We start from the raw sequence: 20,001 nt of genomic DNA, 5'->3' as shown, positions 1-20,001 counted from the left end.
CCTGAATCGTCATTTCGTCGATTAAAAGACCACCATGGAAGCCAAACTCTGGAATGTTACTTAAAATTGCTTGCTGTTTCATCCATTGGAGGTTTTCCGAAACAAAGCCAGGTTTTTGCTTAACGACATTCTTGTAGTACTGAAGCGTTCTCCTTGATGGTAATGTTAAGAGCTGTGATTGCTTCAAAGTTTGATATGCCTGAGGTGATCGTAGAAGGATTCCCAAACAAATACTTATAACTTTGGGGTCCCATCGTCTCTGACGAGCATCGAGATCTTTTTTATTGTTTTTTAACTGAGACTCGAGTAATAATTTAAATTCTTTAGCGCTACCATCTTCTAAAATATTTTTTAAAATATATTGCATGTCACTGTGGGAATCTAAAGACAAATTAAGTGTAGGTTCGGTAGAACTGTCACACTGATGGAATGTTTTTTCGCCAATATTCGGAACATTAACGTGTGTGGATATATCACTTAACACTTTCTTTCTAGGTGGCTCAAAAGACTCAGAATTGCAAATATGAGATGAAGTGGTAGTTTCATTTTGAACAAAAGACCGTTTCTTGAACTGATTATATGAATCAGCGCATGTCGTACATGTGTTAGTCTTCCCAAAGAAGGAAGAATGATTTTACATTTTTCAGATCGTCCAATTTGACTAGCTGAAGTCTGTAGAGTAGATACTTTTTCTACGTAAAATGATTTTGGCAATTTACCATCAGCTGGCACGCCACTGCAAAATCTTATGCTCTGGAGACCTAAAATGATTCCATCAATTACCCTTTGATTTAAAGGAAGCGAAAATTCAAGTGTTATAACTTGTTTTGCAAGATAGATTAACAGTCGACATATTCTCACATGAAACGGTACATTTAATTGTTGCCCATTAACACTGTAGTTCAGTGGACATTCAAGAAGAAAACAATCATCTGTCTGTCTTGAGAAATTGCAATAAGGAGGTATCTGAACTGTTGACGATGTATTTTCTGTTTATGACAATGTTATTGTAAACAATTTTCTTTTCACCGTTCTTATAAACTACACATGGTTTCAACATTAAACAACCGTTTTATCATTTTTGCTATTACATCCTTCGTTGGTTGTGGCCGTAGCTCCTTGCATATTTCTTGCAAGTCATCAAAAGTTGTGGAGGACGGGACACTTCCGGAAATTTAACGGGCCACCCCCCCTCCAAAATACAAAATGCTAATTTTAAATTTAAATTGAAATACAAGAAATAAAAAAAATTTAAAACCCGTTTTATTTCAAAATGAACAACATGCCCTAGCATTGGGATTTTCAAGAAATTTTCCTCCCCGGGTATTTTTTTAATTGCTATCTTTTTAAAATCAATCAAACGTTTAGAAAAATATTTCAAAAATATTAAAACTTTTTGGCGAATTCAAAAAACAGCATAACCGATTTTTAAAAAAGGTTTAAAGGGAAACCCACTTCTTATATTTTCCACAATTTAGGGTAAAAAAGAATTAAAACCCAAATGTGATGATTTCATTGCTCCCTTTTTTAAGTAAATTTTTATTTTTTTTTGGGTCAGTAACATTGGCACGTTTTTGTTTAGGGAAAACGTTTTTGAAAATTCCCAAGTTCCCGCTTTTTTTCAAATCAAATGTGAGCATTTTTTATTTTTTTTAAGAAAAATACATTACGGGAAAACTTTTTTAGATGTAAATGTTTATTTTTAAAATTCTATAACTTACTGTTTACAATGGAAGGGTTTTCTTTAAATACGTTTTATTTTTTATTTTTTAATGCAAACAGAATGAAACTTTTGAATGCATTTTGTTTAAATTTTTTTTTCTTTTTTTTTTAAATTAAATTTTTAAACTTACAGTTTTGAACTATCCCTTTTTAAATTACAAAAGCTACCCTCCCGAAAAGTTTAAATGACTTTTTTTTTGGCCCCAAAAAGAAAATACAAAGGCCCCGGGAAAAGGGTTTTCTGCATTTTAAACTCGGGTTCTGTTTTTAAAAACCCTTTATATTTTTAAACCAAAGTTTAAAACAAAAAGACACGGTTTGGGTTTCCAAAAGCGAGACGCAAAAAATGAAAAATAAACCCAAATTTATGCCCTTGCATAAAAATCTAATAAACATTTTTTAAATTTAAGCAAATATAAGGGATTTCCGAACAGACACGAAAAAAAAAAACATTTTTTTTAATAATATTTTTTTGGTATAATATACAAAAAAATAAAAATTTCATTTTTTAAAAACTTTAATCAAGTTTTACATAAAAGGGGGTTTGGCCCAAAGGGGCTTCATTATCGTGGCCCGGGAAAAAACCCATTTAGCGTCAGGAGCCGGTAAAACTTTACTATACGTTTTTGCACCCCTTAAACATTTTAGTTATTTATTTTTAAAGGGGAACACAAATTTTACCCCGAAAAAAACATTTTTTAAAAAAACCATCCAAAATTAAAAAATTTCTTTTGGAAGATCATTTCTAGAAATTTTTTCAAGAAAAACAAATTTTTAAAATTTTTCCCCGCTTACCTACATCAGTAACAACATCTAACAGAGTAACTTCCCTTGTATACATGTACATGTAACCTGATCAAAAATCTTTTACAGCCGGTAATTTAAAAATATATACATATACTTTCGCAAAATAATTCGTTTGTAAAAAAACTGAAGATATTTAAAATAATAAAAGTGAAAATAATATTTTAATATTTACCTCTGAGCAAAAATGATGACGTCACAGAATGGCCTCCTCGATGGAAAGTGATTTCCTGAAAATCTATAAAAAATGACGGATATCTACGGCTAAGTAGTCTGGACATACAGATCGTTGGTTGCGAAAGGTAAATTTATGTGTTTTCTATAGAGAATCGGAATGACATTAAGATTTTTCTTTGTTAAAGTGCTAAATTCAGGTTGGGTTGGCATATTCGGGTTTGTTGTTCGTTGCATTCCTGGTGTTTTTTATATAGAGATAAGGGCTATATCACTAATACAAGCATATTTTGTGATCTATTGATTAAATTTCAAGTTCCTGTGGATCAAAATAGTAAAATATAAAGGCGAAGAATAACAAGGGAGTGCAGCAATCCGATTTCAAATTCTTTTTTTAAAGACCACATACATGAATTATATTGCCTTGTTTCAGATGCAGAAAATGTAGTTTATGAGCCCTTTGGGTTTTTTGTTTGCTTGGATTTTTACGACATGTCAACACATAACTGGCCGTATGAGCCCTTTGGAAATATTGCTGTTTAAAGTTTTAAAAGTGTTTCAAAGTGTTTACTTTACTAGTATATAATAATTGGACTGCTAAGATAAATTAAAACATAATACATTTTTTACATGCACGTAAACAGAATAACATTATGCTCACCCACTGAACAAGAGTTCGATTTGAAAATAAAACCCGTTTTCTCCCTGGGGTTGATAATTGTGAACCTGTTTCTGTAAATGAAGGTATAATGCAAGTGCCTGGGCAATGGGACTTAGGGTTTGAACTTTTGAAGTTAAGTAGGAACTGGGGAAACATTTTTTCAGATAGCTTAGGGTTCACTGAAATAGAGCCAACATATCATCTGTAGATCTTTAAAAACTTACAGGTAATGATTAGGCTCCATATTCCTGTAAGTTCTGGTATGGATAACTTAGTCTTTTAGAAAATATTTACTTTCATGTCATTTAAAAAGAAATGTTAAATTATGATCACTTTAAAAAAATCAGCTTACTGTACACTTTTTGTGTTTAAAAGGAAATATCCCATAGATTGTTATAAATTAAATATTTTGTTGAATCTTTACTAAAGGTAAAATATCAAGAAAAAAGTTTTGTTTGCATTACAAGTAGGGTACCTTCAAACGATTTCGTTTTTAAAAGTAAAAAGTTGCTCCAAGTCCATGACAGGATGTGTAATATCCAAATTTATTGTTCTCAATTTTTACACTGAAATGTCCGATTCTTTTCCTCCCTGTGTGTATTGATTTTTTTTTGAAGTTTTGACATATGCCACATCAAAGGCACTCACCGCATACAGCAGTCATGTAGTTCAGAACACTGATTGGTCAAAGAACTGTCAGATGAAATATACGTCATTTGGTGTATGTTTCACCTAAGGATTTTTCTTCTTTTTTTGTCGGTAAATTTATGCGTGACCTTGATTGACCTTAGAACACTTCAGTCTTTAGTTAGACAATATTTTTTAGCATTTAAAGCTGCAGAGTTTCAAAAAGGATTTTAAACTGAAAAGTATGGATTCTTTTTATTCTATTTATTAATTATACTTTGCAGTACTACAGGGAGAAAAAAAATACATCAGTAATCTTTTTGTTTTTTCACTTTTTTTTTACGAAAATTTACAATGATCACAATTTAAATGCTGAATTATGGTACACAAAAAAAAAACCAAACACGTACTTGTTAACTTCGTAGCTACGCCGGCAACGCCGATCTGCACATATTTGAAGTGAAAAAAATTATACGATAATTATATTTCTTTCTTGAATTTTCACAACTTAATATTATGAAGTCAATGCATGATATAAAATTATTCAAGAATGTTTCTTTAGCCAAAATATTTTTCATTATATATCGCAAATGAGTTGATAGCAGTCACTGCACGAAGGAAATCTGGCGTGCGTAGATTTTACCGGCGGGATTTTTCTCTTCTTTCTTGAACATTGCAGTTGTGCCAGTCTTTATTAACACTTTTCTTGAATATTTGTGATTCAATGATATTAATTCAGACAATTTCAAAAATTTACACAGCAATTTTTCAGGGATCCCAACGGAATCCCCAGCTAGGAATCACAGAGATTCCTCCCGACTTTTTGGGATCCTCGGAATCCCGGGATCCCGTTAATGTCGAACCCTGCGGCCATAGATAACCCCGACACTTGATGAATATAATTGTTATAAATTTGTTTGTCAACAAATAAGCATATGGTCACCTAGTAGTATAGGAGCAGGACAGAATGATGATGATTCTTTGTAAGTTGGATAAACTTTTAAATTTTTCTAATAACCTCAACTTTTCGTTAGAAAAACTGCATCAAATCGTTCTTTTTACTAAATTACAATGAGGATATTTTAGAAATGTATTCGACCCACAGCCACGACTTGGGAAAAAAGTTTTGAAAAAATGTTTAGTATTAACAAAAAAATAAATAAAGACATACGAGAATGTAAAAAATAAATTACTGATGCTGGAATTTCCAGTCCATTTTTACTTAAAAATTTAAGTGTCCGACTATATCTACTGTTAGATGGGTAAAAAGACCATGTTTTGTATACCTCATTCAGACCTTAAAAGAAGTCCCGTTTCTGTTTTATATCATAATTTTGTACTGTAATTTAAAAGTCTTTGAACTGAACTTTGTTTAGGTGGTTCAAAAGATAATTAAGATATTGCAAAAAATATGCGATTTAGTGTCGGAGTTATCTCTCCATCCAGTATAGTGTAATATCATTTTTGGGGAGGCTATGCCGACCCAATGTTAATAACCGTCCGTCAAATCTTACTGCCGCGGTAATCAGGTCAAAAAATAGTACCTTGATTTTTTCTAAGCTGACTCATCACTCATCACAGACATTTACAATATGAAAATATTTTCATTCTTTTATTTCATATCTGCAATTTGTAAAGATAATAATTCTCTGAAAATTCTTGATTTTTGTTTGTTATTTTTTTCAAAATCACTACTCCGTGACGTCATACTGCCGCGGTAATCAGGTTTAGGCATACGTACGTTGGTAATAAATAGTTCTGGTATGAAAACCCTTCTATATAATAACTTTATCAATATTTTTTTAAACAAAAAGCATAAATGAAAATTTATAGGTAAATGCTTTAATTAGGTGGCAAAAAATTCTTTATTATTTTTTATAACAATTTTCCAATTCCTACGCAGCGACCAACTGTTTATGACGGGTCATTAACTAGAACGTTGCAACACCGTTGTCTCAATATCATGCATGTTCTTTTGTTTGTTATAAACCATTAATAGTCCTTAATATTTTTTAAAGACAAATAATGGTAAACTGTCGCTTACATCAGAGACATGGATCATGTTTGCGTGATAACTAAGGAAAACTAACTTATTAGTACACCTTAGGAGGCTGTACGCGGAAAACGCTCATAAACCGCTATATCATATAGCTGTTAGTAAATATTTTGCATACATTAACTAAAAAATTCACTAATGGTGATGAACATATAGTTTTGAAAACAATATATTCTTAAACCATGTATCGCCGAAAAAAAAACTATTTAACTACAAAATCCGTAAGGACCTCCGACAAAATTTCACCACAAGATTACATTTAATATTAGCAAAAAAAAACAAGCAATACTTATATTTTCATCTTACATAATTCATTAATCAAACTTTTAACATAAAAGTATCTTTTAAAAATATGTCTGGCAATTGACAGATCCCTACTCTGATCTTTTATTTGTAAAGGAAAAAATTTAAACATGTGCTCTTTGTTTAGGAATATTTTGTTAGTGAAAGTCTTATATATCCCACTAATCTCATAATTAGAATTAGACAGGTCAGGGATTTATACAACCACCAGTTTAGTTATCTACGCTCATTTTAATCCCCATAGAAACATTTTTTTTTTATTTGGGGTAAAAAAACATGACCAAAGTACCTAGAAGTCGTTTACCCGGTGGTGATCCCATTAAACTGATAATAGATTCGAATAGAAAACACAAATAGAAACATGTGTTTCAGTACAACAAAAAATTCGGAAGTAAAGTGAACAGTTAAATGACAGAAATATGTGGTCAAATATGTTTTTAACAAGGAAATAATTATTCAGAGAAAGACGCAAAGATCAGTATTTCAATCAAATGAATGACCCCGTATTGTGTAATTTAGAAAGTTTATTCAATTCTAGGGCAACGAATCATAATTTGATAGTTCTCGTGTGTGATAAAATTTCAATACAGATTATGAGATACATAAAAATATTAAAGAATAAGAAACTTTAAAAAACAAAAACATAAAAAACGCATATATATACGAATGACTTACAGTCGAGCATGGGAAATTCATCAACATTACCTTACGGAAATTTTAATTTGAAAATGATATTTGCGCGCGCTGAAAGTGATTAATGTTTATTTGAATATATCAAATAAAAAGAACTTTATGTTTGTGTTCTAAAAAGAATTGCGCGGCATAAGACGAATTTCGTTTTCATTTACAACACTTGAAAAATTACTACAGATTAAATATGTTATGTTTTTTTATTGTTTTTGTTTTCAACAAGAGTGTGTGTTTTAAGTTCATTCATTCTCGCACCGGATAACCATATGTCCGAGATTATAGCATCGGGGACGTCTTTTTCAAGCAGAATCTTCCTGGTAGCCCATTCTTCGGTTCGTTAGTGGTAAAGAGACGACAGTACTACTTCAAGGCATCAACTTCCTGACTGACGACAACAAAACGGCATTCATTAGCGTCAAACCTCCAGTAGTAAGTTACGACAGTCAACCAATCACCTCTGGTACTTGAGATGAACTTGACCTTTGATGGTGCCGTGTGCCTTCTCCGCGAGTGACGTGCATACCTCTGGAGGGTTATTTGGAGAAGTTTCAACAAAAACCTCCAAAAACACGCTATTATAACACCATTCATAGCACTGACGCTTCGATTTCTCATCTATTTGCGGGAAATGGTCGACAAGGAAAACTACGTAATAACCGCACACTCTGTTAACAACAGATTTTTCCGCAGTATATATTTCAAGCTAGTGAGGTTTCAAATCCATAAGTTGGTGAGTGTTGGCGGTTAAAAAAAGAAGATAAAAAAAAGAAGATAAAAAAAAAGATATAACTTCCTGATTCAATTTTCACTTAGGTTGATTCAATTTTGAATAAGCTTTGCAGATATGTATTTTTTCAAGAAATATTTAGCTTTAATTATACTAGGACGAAAAGAAACGCCGTGTGTACATAAAATATGCAACACATATTTTATTGCTTGGCCTAAAATAATGAAAATCGGTCAGATTTATATAATGCCCCATGTCGCCAGAGTTTGCCAGCAACTTTCTTGCCAACAGTAAACATACACCCACTCGATGGCCAGCATTCAGTCCAGATTTGTCCCCAATTGAAACATTTGTGGACGAACTGCGATAGGAGGGTAAGGAGACGTCCAATATGCCCCCACTAATCATGTCCAGCTCACACATGCCTTGCAGAAGAATGGAATAAACATCCCATGGCCATGATTAACACTCCTGGTGAATTTTCCTGCATAGCACGGATCAGTGGCGTGCCACAGCTGCCGCATGCAGACACACAATTGATACTGATTGTCCGGCCGGTGTTCCGTTTTTTTCTCTTTTTTTTTCTTCTTTTTCGTGTTCTTTTCGAAAACAAGAAGATCCATTCGTAGCATAAGAGGGGTTATTTTTTCACATAATCAGCATCGGAAATCCGATTGAACTTCAACAGCATGGTTCCACTACAGTACATTTATACAAAGAAATATATATCCAATATCATTTATCCCTTTAAACAATATGTATAGGTAACCGGCGTTTTCTTTTCGTCAATTATCCGTTTCCGTCAAGATCCGCGGTATTTGAGGAAAAAATTTTCTGAAACGTATTTATTCAGATTTGGTATCGTGAAAAGACAACTTTCTGTCCGTAGAGCCATGAATATTAATACTCATCACAAGACAGTGTCTGTATTAATCTCAATTATCGGTACATGTAAATATGTATAATTTTTATGTTCAATTAAAATGTTGCTTAACTTGCAGTTGTTATTATCATTCAATGATATTAAAATGACATAAAGTATTTTGATGAACAGTCCTAGAATATTTTGATAAGGAACCGTCAGTTGTAAAATGGTATTATATGATCTTATATGAACAGTCGTCATACCTGCTGGTATGTCATTTTATAAATGGTTTTTAGGTTTTTGCAAAATTTGCATGATTAACAATCCGAATGTAGACCTCAATGAAATGTTCTGGAATATTAACAAAATGAATAGTCAACCATATTAACCATTTATTGAATGGCTGAACGATAAATGGCGGCAATGTGCATATCTTCTTATTTAACAGCACATTTTAAGCAAAAAGAAAAGAAACTATAAGTCTGAAACATTCTGTCATAGCCTCCCCATCAGTACATTCAGTGCTTTGATTATTAAATGGCTTTATTACACTCCTGCGCCGCGGTTTATGTGATAAATGTTTATTGCAGTATGCAAATAGAAGTATAAATTTCACTGCATGATTTTATTCTACATCTTCAATAAAATTGGAAAATAAATAAAGTTCATAGGTCAAAAAAACATCACATGCTGCCAAAGTAGGAATTATATATTTTGTATAAATATTAGATATAAGGAGAAAAGATGCACTTACTTTTTTATTGGGTAATTTCTACTTTCACTTTGCCATTGTTTTTAGAATCGTCTGCTGCGTGAACTTTGACCTCACATAAATACTCTTTTAGTGGGAGTTTAGTTAAGTACTTACATGTGTTGGAAAAACAAAGCAAAGAAAGTTCGTGTTTTATCAAGTTTATTTGAAAAAGATACAAAAAACAAAATTTTGATCGAGGACCTGGCTGATCGAGGACGTGTCCAATCACTCTACAAAAGTTTTACCTCCTTCTCCAAGTAATCGTCTTTCTGTTTTTTTTCCTGGCCTGGACAATATCATCAGAGGTCCAGTAAAATTCCAATGGCACTCCATTGTAGAAGTTTTCAACAAACTTTAAAATATTAACATTATACATAATATGGTATAAGTGATAAAAAAAATTTTTGTATACAAAATATTAACTGTATGTTAGATGTGATGAGGATGAACTTTATTTAAATAATGTATAATCATGGGACAACACTGTATAATTTCTGCTTATTTTTTAAAACTAGAAATGTGTTGTAATGCTGTGAATGCCCCTGCAATGCACTGCCAAACTTTCAAATTTTATAATATAAACATTTAGTTTTAAATTGGTATGCACAAAAGATTTTTTTTATTCTAAGTTCAAGGCCTTTAAACTATTCAATCTTAATCTTTTTAGGATGGCTCTATACATTAAATGCTTAAAGTTTTTAAAACACTGCATCTAGCAATTTAATTGTTTTGTGAAATTATTTGAAAATATGTTGAGTCAACTATTACACTTTAAAGTGACATTATGCCCATCCAAGGGTATATAGTGTGTGAACGGGTGAAGATCAAAATAAGGTTTCATTTTGCCATAATTCCTTTTAATTTAATAATTAATTTTGCATTGCATAAACAATAAATAACTCGCAGATCCAAACGAAATTTCTGTAAATAGCCATTAGAATTTACCTATAACGCTTAGTTTATAAAAAGAGTGGGGCAGTCTTTTTAAATTTTAGGCAGATTCATAATTTTATCGTAAACATTTTCCAATATCAACTTTTGGTTAAACACCATTTTGACAGTCAATCTTTTGAAATATAAAGTTAATTCAGCTCAACTTGACTATGAAAATACGAGCATAATGTCACTTTAAGCTAGGTGGTTCAAGTATTGGACTTGCAAGTTTTAATCCCACTTGGGATATATTTCATTTGAAAATTGTTTTCACATTTCTCCTTTGTTACTATAAATGTTATGTACTTTAAACTTAAAATAATTGTTCTTTGCCACCACTCACATCATGTATGACAATGTTCATAAGTCTAGCATCTTTATTTCAAGAGTTATCTCTTCTTTAGTTTTTAAACATGTTATATTCTGGTAACAACAAGGATAGTCAGTCCATCTGTCTGTCCCTAAAAACTGATTTTATTGAGATCACTTTGGAAGTTGGAACTTTTCCAACAAAATTACTTAAAATAGAGAAAATTGAAAGATTAGTTAAACATATTCATGCTGAGAAAATTGGATCTTTTGATTATTTGATGTATGAACATAATTTCCTTACTGGGCAGGGAAACTTAACACATTACCATGATACAAAACTAGGAACTCAAAAGATTTAAATTCATTCATGTCTTCCTGGACAATGTAATAATTGAAGGTACATGGCCCTTTTGAATGTTGCTGGTGTTCTAACCTGAGTATTTTGTATTGCTTGTAATACTATGATAATTTCTTGTTATACCTGTTTTTCAGTGGAGATCCTAAAGACCTTCTATCCAGATTAGCCTCACAGATTGACCATAATGGTTGTGCTAACCTGATCAATGTTGACAGATATGACATTTTAGACGGAGCCAGGAGAGGGTTTCAGCGCAAAAAAATTCAAGAATGAGCGCAAACTAAGTGTAAAGTTGTGCGTGTGTGTGTGTGTGATAAATATATATATATATATTGTCACTTAAAACATATTCATATGTTTTTTAATATGTAAATATAATAAAAACATTGAAAATACTTTGATTACAGCAAATGCAAGAGCTGAGATATCAAGCATGAAATGTCCAAGTTTGTTCCAATTATGGTCTTGGGGTCATCATTGACCCTAACCCAGGGTTCTTGGTTTTCATTATAAGTACATGTATATAGGAAAAACTTGTTGAACAAATGCAATCTTCCTCCTTTATTAGTGTCATACTATACAAAGAAGTGGAATTGCATTTTTTTAAGTGTGAAAATGCAAAAATATTTCATTCATTTTGTAAGATCAAGGCACTCTTCACAAAATCAATTATAGATTTTAAGAATAAAACAATAAATGATAATTATTTGTCAATACAAGACAGTTTTTTCCTGGTTGCTAGGTATATTTGATTGATGGGCTTTCTTCTGTATGTTTCTAAATACATACTTTAAAAGTTTACAAATTGTCAACATTTTTAACACCTTTAATTATGATCAAATAAAAATTTCTTAAGACATTAAGACTTATTATGGATACCATTTTTTTGGTTTTGGTAATTCACTTAAATCCAAACATAATCAAAAATTTTATTCAAGCACCAAGATCCCTTTCAGGTCTCTTTTTATGTAAAATGTTATATTTACAGGTGAAGAAAGAGGGGATTATATGTTATTTGGGAGGATGATGGCATATTTCAACGTTCATAGAGGACCTTGTCCCACTTTCCTTTCCAGCCTAATGTACAATTTGATAGCAGGTGTATCTTGCAAGCCTAGCATATCCGATGTTACTGATTAAGAGACTAGAGCACAGCTGAAAATGGTTTGTTTCAAGCTATTTAATTTTTACCTCACCTGTCAGGAATTAACAAGGTGAACATTTGTGATCAGTCAATGTCTGGCTTCCGTTGTTCGTATGTGTGTGAGTCAACAATTTCTTTAAATGACATCTCCTCATAAACCATTTAGTCATTTTCACCCAAACTTATCAGGAATGTTCCTTGGATGAATTCTACAAAAAATGTTGAAGTTGCTCCTTGGGTCAAAGGGTTAGGATTTCAAAATGTTACTTCGGCCTATATCTGGAAAAGTCCAAAATCATAAAGCCTGTATCCTTGATATTTGGTCTGTGGCATCATGTAATGGTCCTTTATGAAAATTGTTAAAATTATGCCCATAGGATTCAAGGCGCCATGCAGCCCTTTTTTCAAAATCTTCTTCTCCAAAACTCAAGATAAGAGCTTAGATATTTGGTTTAAATCATCATCAAGTGGAGCGTTACCAAAGTTGTACAAATTACGACCCCAAGGTATTGTTTTACATAGGCTAAATTTTAAAGTTTAAAATCTTCTCACTCACTCACTCACTCAAACAATGAAATAGTGTCTGATCAATAAATTTAGAACCCCTTTACCTCGGCTTTCGAACATCACATCCAGAGAGTACTCATCATAATTATAAATAGATTACTAGGCGTAACTGATTTTGGAGTGACACAATGTCAACAGTCAAGATCGCAGGGGCCTGAGCCCTAAAAACAGCTTGTGATTAATAAATGGACCTTCAAACTTTGCATACTGATAGTACTTACTGAGTACATGATCCCTTTATTTTGGAGCTAGAAATAGAAAAAAAATATCTTGGTTTAAACATATTTTTATTTAGATAATATATACATGTTAATAATTTACAATTTAAGCAGAAAGGAATTGGACCGAGAGCTACAATAGCTCCTTTGAAAAAAAATATCTTCACAACTTATTCTCACATGAACCTAGATGGATATTCACTAACATTTGCTCTAGAACCATCCTGGTATGGACTTCTCTTAAATATATTGAAATACTTTTGTTTGGTCCCCTTTTATTTCAGTACTATTTATGTTTTAGTATGTAAACTCTTATGTATTTCATACTGTAGAGTTCATCTTAAAATAATGACTCAGGGTATAGGAATTTTGTTCAGAAAATTAAAAATTACTGCATAATACATTGAAGAGAAATATTAGAGGAAGTAGGAAATTCATTTGGAATTAAACATTTTTGTGTTCTGTTCAAGCCACTATTTTGTTTTAAGCAAAGAACCTCGAGTGCAGACGATATAGCTTCACTGTTCAAAGTTACATACATTGACGAAAGAAGCAATGCAAGGCTACAGGAAGACGTTACGGTTTATGCATGGGGACTATTTTTACAGTCAATTGAAGGTAAGTTAAAATAACTGCAGTAATCATAGTTATAAGTCCCCATAATTATAGCTTTATCTTCCGCCCGACAGTACATCTGTTCGTGTACAAGTTGTCGTCATGAGATTTATTCGGTAGAATACTTCACTGTTAGATTAAGATATATACATGTGGGGTTTAAAATGGAATGTGAGGTTAAAAAAGATCAAAGGATTGAAATATGGATCATGTGATAGCTCAACGTATTCATGTTAGATTCTGAAACATCTTAAGATGAACAGAGGGCAATAAGTTTCAAACTTTTGATAGGACCAGAATTCTGGCTGTTTTGGCAACAAAACTGAAAATGAACTGAAATCAAGACCATGCAAAAAATATGCGTTGTGGAGCTGTTAAAAAATCACGTCATGCTTTATCTTTATGCATTTCAAGATCATTGGGTTCAGTATAATAAGCCGGCTCTATGTAGAGTATGCATTGTACTAGTTTTCATAAAGAGCACAGTAAAACCAGAGACTGTTTTTTCCGATTTTGGTTGATATGCTTTCGAAAGGACTAAATAAATTTGAAATTTGTGTATTGTGCATTTGTATTTTTCCTTATAAAAAACTTTCAATTTCAGAACGTGATGTTCCTGTTACCTTCGCCGAGTTGCTTACTTTTTCTACAGGGTGGGATCAGATTCCACCATGTGGTTTTGCAAAAGAAATAGATATTTTGTTTTACAATCAAGAGTCAGACTCGACTCGACTGCCATTCGTCTCAACCTGCGGATTGCAAATGTGGTTACCTAGAAATGAAAATCCGGAATCATTGTCCCGTCTGCTTTTGAGAGCAGTTAAGGAGTCAGCAGGATTCCTGAAGGTGTAGAAATTGTATAAACATCCATAGGAGCATGGAGTTGAGACCGTATGTTCCCCGTCATATGCAGTTTTGCCTTTGTATCGTGACCTAAGACTCCAAGATTCTACCTATATCGTATCTTTGATAAATGACCATCAAAGTGCATGTAGACTGAACATCTATATTTCTGTCTACCGGCATTTCAGTGGTAATGTAATAAAGTTGTCATTTGAGCAAAATAATTTTGTCAAAAGCCGTACTGAGAAACGTGCGATCTGGACTGCGAGCTCCTATGAAAAGAACGGAAACTGATTGGTAAAGCCTTGCTTGTACACTTATGTAGTGTGTTTTATACCTGTGACTGCTGCTTTGCATTACAAAAATAATAACCTTGTGCCTATGTATAAAGGAAAAGAACAGAAGAGTTTTGGCGTGAAAACAGATAAACTTGTTACATGCGAGCGCGGCGTCACCCTTCAAATGTAAAAGTGTAACTTTATTTGATGTGCTTTGGTGTTTTGGTTTATTTAGTTTAGTCAAAACGTTTTACAGTCTAGTGGCTAACTCTTAGAAACCTATATGAATGACTATTGAACAATCATTTATTTTTGATATGCATAAATGAAACAATGTGAAATATGACTTATAGTTCTATCTCATTAGGCATGCGTTTTCATTTACATGTTACTGTGTACACGTTATAACATTCTGAAATAATGTATGGTTTTTGCAAATGTTTATGTATTCATCAGATTAGAATGTCAATTAACAATTCAAGTCAATGTTTCAGTTATGTTTACCAGCTTTTACATTGTTTTAACAAAGTATTGCTGATCTTACTATAACATGATTTATTACATTGATATGTTTTTTAATTATTATTTGAGCCCAGACTTTATCCCCGTGATCCATATTTTAATGTTGCCAGGAGTCCCAAGAAACCCAAGTACATGTATTATCGAGGTTTATAAAAACTGTATAAAATATGCCTTTATTTGACCTAGTTTTAATCACACCTGACCTGGATTCTTGGTGATTAAGTTCCTTGAATATAAAAAGTGTTTTAATTTTTAGCTCACCTGACCACTAAGTGGTCGAGGTGAGGTAAAGTGATTGGTCTAAATCCAGCGTCGTCAATGAGGTTGTTAACACTCTGTGATGTTTGCACAATGCCGGAAAAGCGAAATGTAGAAATATCAAAAGTCTAAAATGTACATGTATTGTTGGTAGTCTGCAGCTTAAGCCTTTTGACTGCACTATTGCATCCTTTATGAAAATATATCATTCATGACTTTATTGATCAAGTTTCCCCGACATCAATTAAAACTTTTTATAATCCATGGTAATACGTCTCGCCCTTCCTGAAGTGTTTCTGGTTTACGTCTTCCACCTCTTTGAAGAAGATCACTCAATGTTAATTCTCCATGTCTGACAACCGCTTGGATTAGATAGAGGATATATTTCTTTAAATCTTGTCAAGTCTCCCATGTCTATCACCATTTTATAGTCTTTGGTGCCTGATAAAAAAAGCACAAAACTTGCAATGAATTATTAAAATATATATATTTAATAGACATATAAACCTTTACAAATATGGTTAGAGACATTCACGTTATCTTTGTCACGAATCGTGTTAATCTAAGAATAACCTTGATACATATATATGATATACTTACTATTCATATTGATTAATGAAATTGGAAATATTATTATAAACTCTAGTTACGTATATTTAACTAAAGAGGTATTGTCATTTGAATTAAATTTTCACTGTTATTCATTCAAAATGCGGTTTGTATGTTATTGTTTAACACAGTCTCCAATATTTCAAATATCAATCAATCAATCAATCATAGGTATTTTTATAGCGCGACACTTTATACAGTTATATTCTGTTGCGCTTCACAAGATCCTATAATGTCAAAGTCATTTCCACAGATTAAAACTATATAATATACACATTTGACGAAACTGTTTATCTATAAAATTGTTCAAAGAGGTGTGCTTTCAGTCTTTTTCTGAATGCAATTTCCGATGCAATGCACTTTAAGTCTTTTGGTAGGGCGTTCCACCATTTAGGTCCCATAACAGAAATAGATCTGTCACCAAGTCTGGTCCTGCGTCTTGGCACAACAAACTGTGAACAAGTGTCATCAGCAGCTGATCTTAGACTGTATTTTCTTCTCACACAATTAAACAAAGTTAGGAGATACGTTGGAGCTGTTCCTTGTATTACTCGGAAAACAATAAGAATTACTTTAAACATAATCCGTGCCTTGACTGGTAACCCATGTAGAGATTTTCTGAGATCAGCACTAGGTTGGTCATACACATTCATTACTACCCGAGCAGCCTGGTTTTGGAGTCTCTGAAGTCGATCTATTTGATAAACTGGTATTTCTGCAAAAAGTCCATTACAAAAATCGATGTGGGAATTGACTAAACCATGAACTAGTATTTCCGTTGATTTCTAAAACAGATGCTTACGAATGGATTTCAGGTTCTTAAGTTGAGAGTAGGCTATTTGACACTTTCCCCGTATATGCCTGTCAAAACTACGATAAAATTTACCTGTTGTGATTAACTCCTATGCTCAATTAGATTGGTTAAAATCAATGTTTTTTACCCTCTTGCTTTTGTTTTTAGAAGCGAAGTAATAGATATTTATTTATATTTTATCATAGGTCCGTTATTTAGATAATAAAACTTTGACCACTTTGTCCAGTCTTGTTGTGCACTCTTATTTTCTCATTTCTCAAAAATATTTTTGTTCAGAACTTTAAATTTACTAGTCAATATTATCAAACACAACATTTTTAATTTATTTATTGAAATGTAATCATTAAGATTATTTGACCACCATTTACATAAGGAGAATCTAAATGTCCATATAAAATGCATCAATAGGTAATTTATTTGGACTGAGAATAATGTAAAAAGTTATATACCATAAAGTTCGGGATGATGGAATAATGTACATTGTATTGGGTTTTCCTTGGGGTGCCTCCTTCTGATCCTATGACCATTCCATTCCAAACGTACCTGGTCCAACTGACTGTAGAATCTGCATGAAGCAGTATCTCACACATTCCCTATTTCCAATTCAATTTATAATTTAGAATCCTCCCTTTGAAAAGAGGCAGTAATTATAGCCAAAGTAAATAACTTTAATCACAGTTGTTTTAAATTTTACTGAAGTATATGCACATAAAATAAACGTTATTGAGGATCTTAAATAAGAAATATAATTTAATTCAATCAGTTTATTTCTGTCTTTTTGTTCTTACTTACGTTAGTAAAGTAATAAACCTCACACCGATACATTCAACAGTTTTTAATGAGTAGAGGACAATGTGGCTTTTATTTTATGTATGGTCGTAATTGTTGCCTGCTTAATCGGGAAAGCATCGGATTTGTAACCCAGGGGTCGCTGGTTCGATCCTCGGGCGAGGCGTAATTTCTTCGTAGCAGTTGATGTCTAAGGGTCATTTATCTCTCACCGCTGATTTAAAAATCATGTGAGATTAGTGAGATTACATGTGGATTTCATTTGCTGTAAACATTATTCTGTTCCATGATTGAAAACATTTCTTTCCAAGCTGCTGTACATAGTTGATGCAGTTGCATGTGCACGAGCGAAAATCATTCGGTTTCACAACGCTCTTTAACTGTCCATAAACAACAGATAAGAGACCCGAACACAATACAGATTTAGGTATAATTATGCTGTAAAAAGAATCCTAAAGGTTTAGTATTTCTGTATAGGATATCGACCGAGTACGAGGTCTATCTGTTTAGGAAAGACCTGGTCACGAATTTCATGTGACACCGAGACCGCGTAGCGCTCGAGGTGTTTCATGAAATTCGTGACCAGGTCTTTCCTAATCAGAAAGATCGATGTACGAGGCCGATATCCAACTCACACCGTTAAAACTACATTGGCTTGAAATTTGATGAAATGCACAAATATTATTTTTAACACAACGCATAAACAGGTAAGCTTTTATAAATACAATATATACTTTGCTTTCCCCTTTAAAATAAAAAATAAATAAAAAAAAAGCTAAATGTGCAATTTGTAAATAATAAAGTGAATAGATCCGTTATAAAAAGTATGTTAAAGAATGAATAATAATTAATGTTGATCGTATTTCGTATCCGACAATTCAGATTCTAGGACATTTGCCCCCCGGACGTATGCCCGCTTTTTGCCGTTGTGACTTGTCATCTCGTGTTTGCCAATGGAACCATTTTAGTTTTATTTATTTATGGATGCTATTTTGACTTTCACAAATTTGCACGAGTTAAGCACAATGAAATTTCGACAATAGGCGATGAATTATGGTAGCAAACAATTCAACAATAAAATATTTTTTAAAACAGGGAAGGTGGACAAATGTCCGCCCCTTCCAAAGATATGAGGGGGCAGTTGACCGCCATTGCAAAAAGGGGGCACACTAGCGAGGGGGAAACTGTCCAAAGGGCAATATGTGGATACCCAACAGACTACGAAAGACTTACATATGTATATTGTTGGCAAGTGTGAGATACATGAACCGAAACTATATTTTATAGATTATAAAGTGTTCTAGAATAAAACATGATCGTTCATCGTAAAATGTTTTAAACTAAATCACTTATAACTTTATTAACATTTTAAAATGGTCAGGAGTATGATGTGATTTCTGCTACATGTATATAGTTTCATACATATGAACTTGAAGCGTTCATTTTGTTATATTACGAACTTAATGACAGAATTACAATTACTTAAAAAATTACGCGATTAAATAAATGTTATTTGTGTCCTAACTCTGATATGCTATCCATTATTTTTATTGAAAAGATTTAATGTAGGGATGCTGGAATAATTACTTAGTTAAAAGGGTTTTAATTTTTGATTGCATTTTCTGGGCATAGGCAGGTCTATTTTTTCACGTGTATTTCATGACCGGGTCTGTCTGTCTAGAATAGAACTGACCTGTGCACGTGCAAAAGATAGACCTCATAACGAACTTTCTTTTGTTTAAACAGGTCTATAAAAATATATACCTGTCACAAATAATAGAGGAGGTGTGTAAGTTTTATAAATTTCATATTCGATGTGTAGGCTATCTTAATCAAACGTACCTTCCTACCTTTAAAAAAGTACACCTGATTGATGTGCGAACTGCCTATAATAACACTTCCATCACCACACCTTCTGTTGTTGTGAAACCATCGAAACGCCCTCTGTATATCTGCCACAATAACATTTTCGGTACTAGCATCCATCCTGATGCAACAAGGAACTCATGTAGAAAGTAGATAAAATTTAAATCTTCGGACTGAACTGTGAAACAGTGTGCCCTGCTATTTTCTGAATAAGAAAAATAAAAACTATGAACAAAAATAAACAAAATATGAATAAGAAACTTAACCAACCGTGCATGCCATGGAGATATTTCGTGTGTATATGTGAACAATATGTTCAGATTTATTTTAATTCAGTCAACAAACCACTTCCATAAACCTAAGCAAAATTAAACACATATATAATTATTTTATAGTGACATCTTGTTATCTAGGTACAAAATATATAGATCATCAATGACAAAGAAAAAATGTACCTCTTTATTTAATTTTATCCATGAAATATGGTGCTAT

The 20,001-nt window shown here is 32.6% G+C and overlaps 2 protein-coding genes across 2 annotated transcripts; one reads left to right on the top strand and one right to left on the bottom strand.

Annotated features, from left to right (window-relative positions):
• Window positions 1–12,012: 12,012 nt before the first annotated feature.
• Window positions 12,013–14,848, top strand: LOC132757168 (uncharacterized). The gene is made up of 3 exons (XM_060748373.1): window positions 12,013–12,150; window positions 13,404–13,533; window positions 14,135–14,848. Exons 1-3 carry the CDS (start codon window positions 12,148–12,150, stop codon window positions 14,380–14,382), a joined length of 381 nt encoding a protein of 126 aa, XP_060604356.1. The 5' UTR covers window positions 12,013–12,147; the 3' UTR covers window positions 14,383–14,848.
• Window positions 14,849–16,330: 1,482 nt separating this feature from the next.
• LOC132757163 (uncharacterized) lies at window positions 16,331–19,629 on the bottom strand. The gene is made up of 3 exons (XM_060748367.1): window positions 19,486–19,629; window positions 17,398–17,419; window positions 16,331–16,755 (listed from the first exon to the last, which is right to left on the bottom strand). The coding sequence occupies exons 1-3, from the start codon at window positions 19,627–19,629 to the stop codon at window positions 16,331–16,333; spliced, it is 591 nt and encodes a 196-aa protein (XP_060604350.1).
• Window positions 19,630–20,001: the final 372 nt, after the last annotated feature.

Source organism: Ruditapes philippinarum, unplaced genomic scaffold (assembly GCF_026571515.1).
Source record: "Ruditapes philippinarum isolate M1 unplaced genomic scaffold, ASM2657151v2 ctg2291_1_1_1_1, whole genome shotgun sequence".
NCBI classification, from domain to species: Eukaryota; Metazoa; Mollusca; class Bivalvia; order Venerida; family Veneridae; genus Ruditapes; species Ruditapes philippinarum.
This window is presented reverse-complemented; position numbering and strand designations above follow the sequence as displayed.

Coding starts and splice junctions, on each gene's coding strand:
- LOC132757168 (XM_060748373.1), top strand. Junction 13,534..14,134: donor ATTTTTACAGTCAATTGAAG/GTAAGTTAAAAT, acceptor TTTCAATTTCAG/AACGTGATGTTCCTGTTACC.
- LOC132757163 (XM_060748367.1), bottom strand. CDS start 19,629: ATGGATGCTAGTACCGAAAATGTTATTGTGGCAGATATACAGAGGGCG. Junction 17,420..19,485: donor ACTTTTTTAAAGGTAGGAAG/GTACGTTTGATT, acceptor TGCTTCATGCAG/ATTCTACAGTCAGTTGGACC. Junction 16,756..17,397: donor TCTACAGTCAGTTGGACCAG/GTACGTTTGGAA, acceptor GACTTTTTGCAG/AAATACCAGTTTATCAAATA.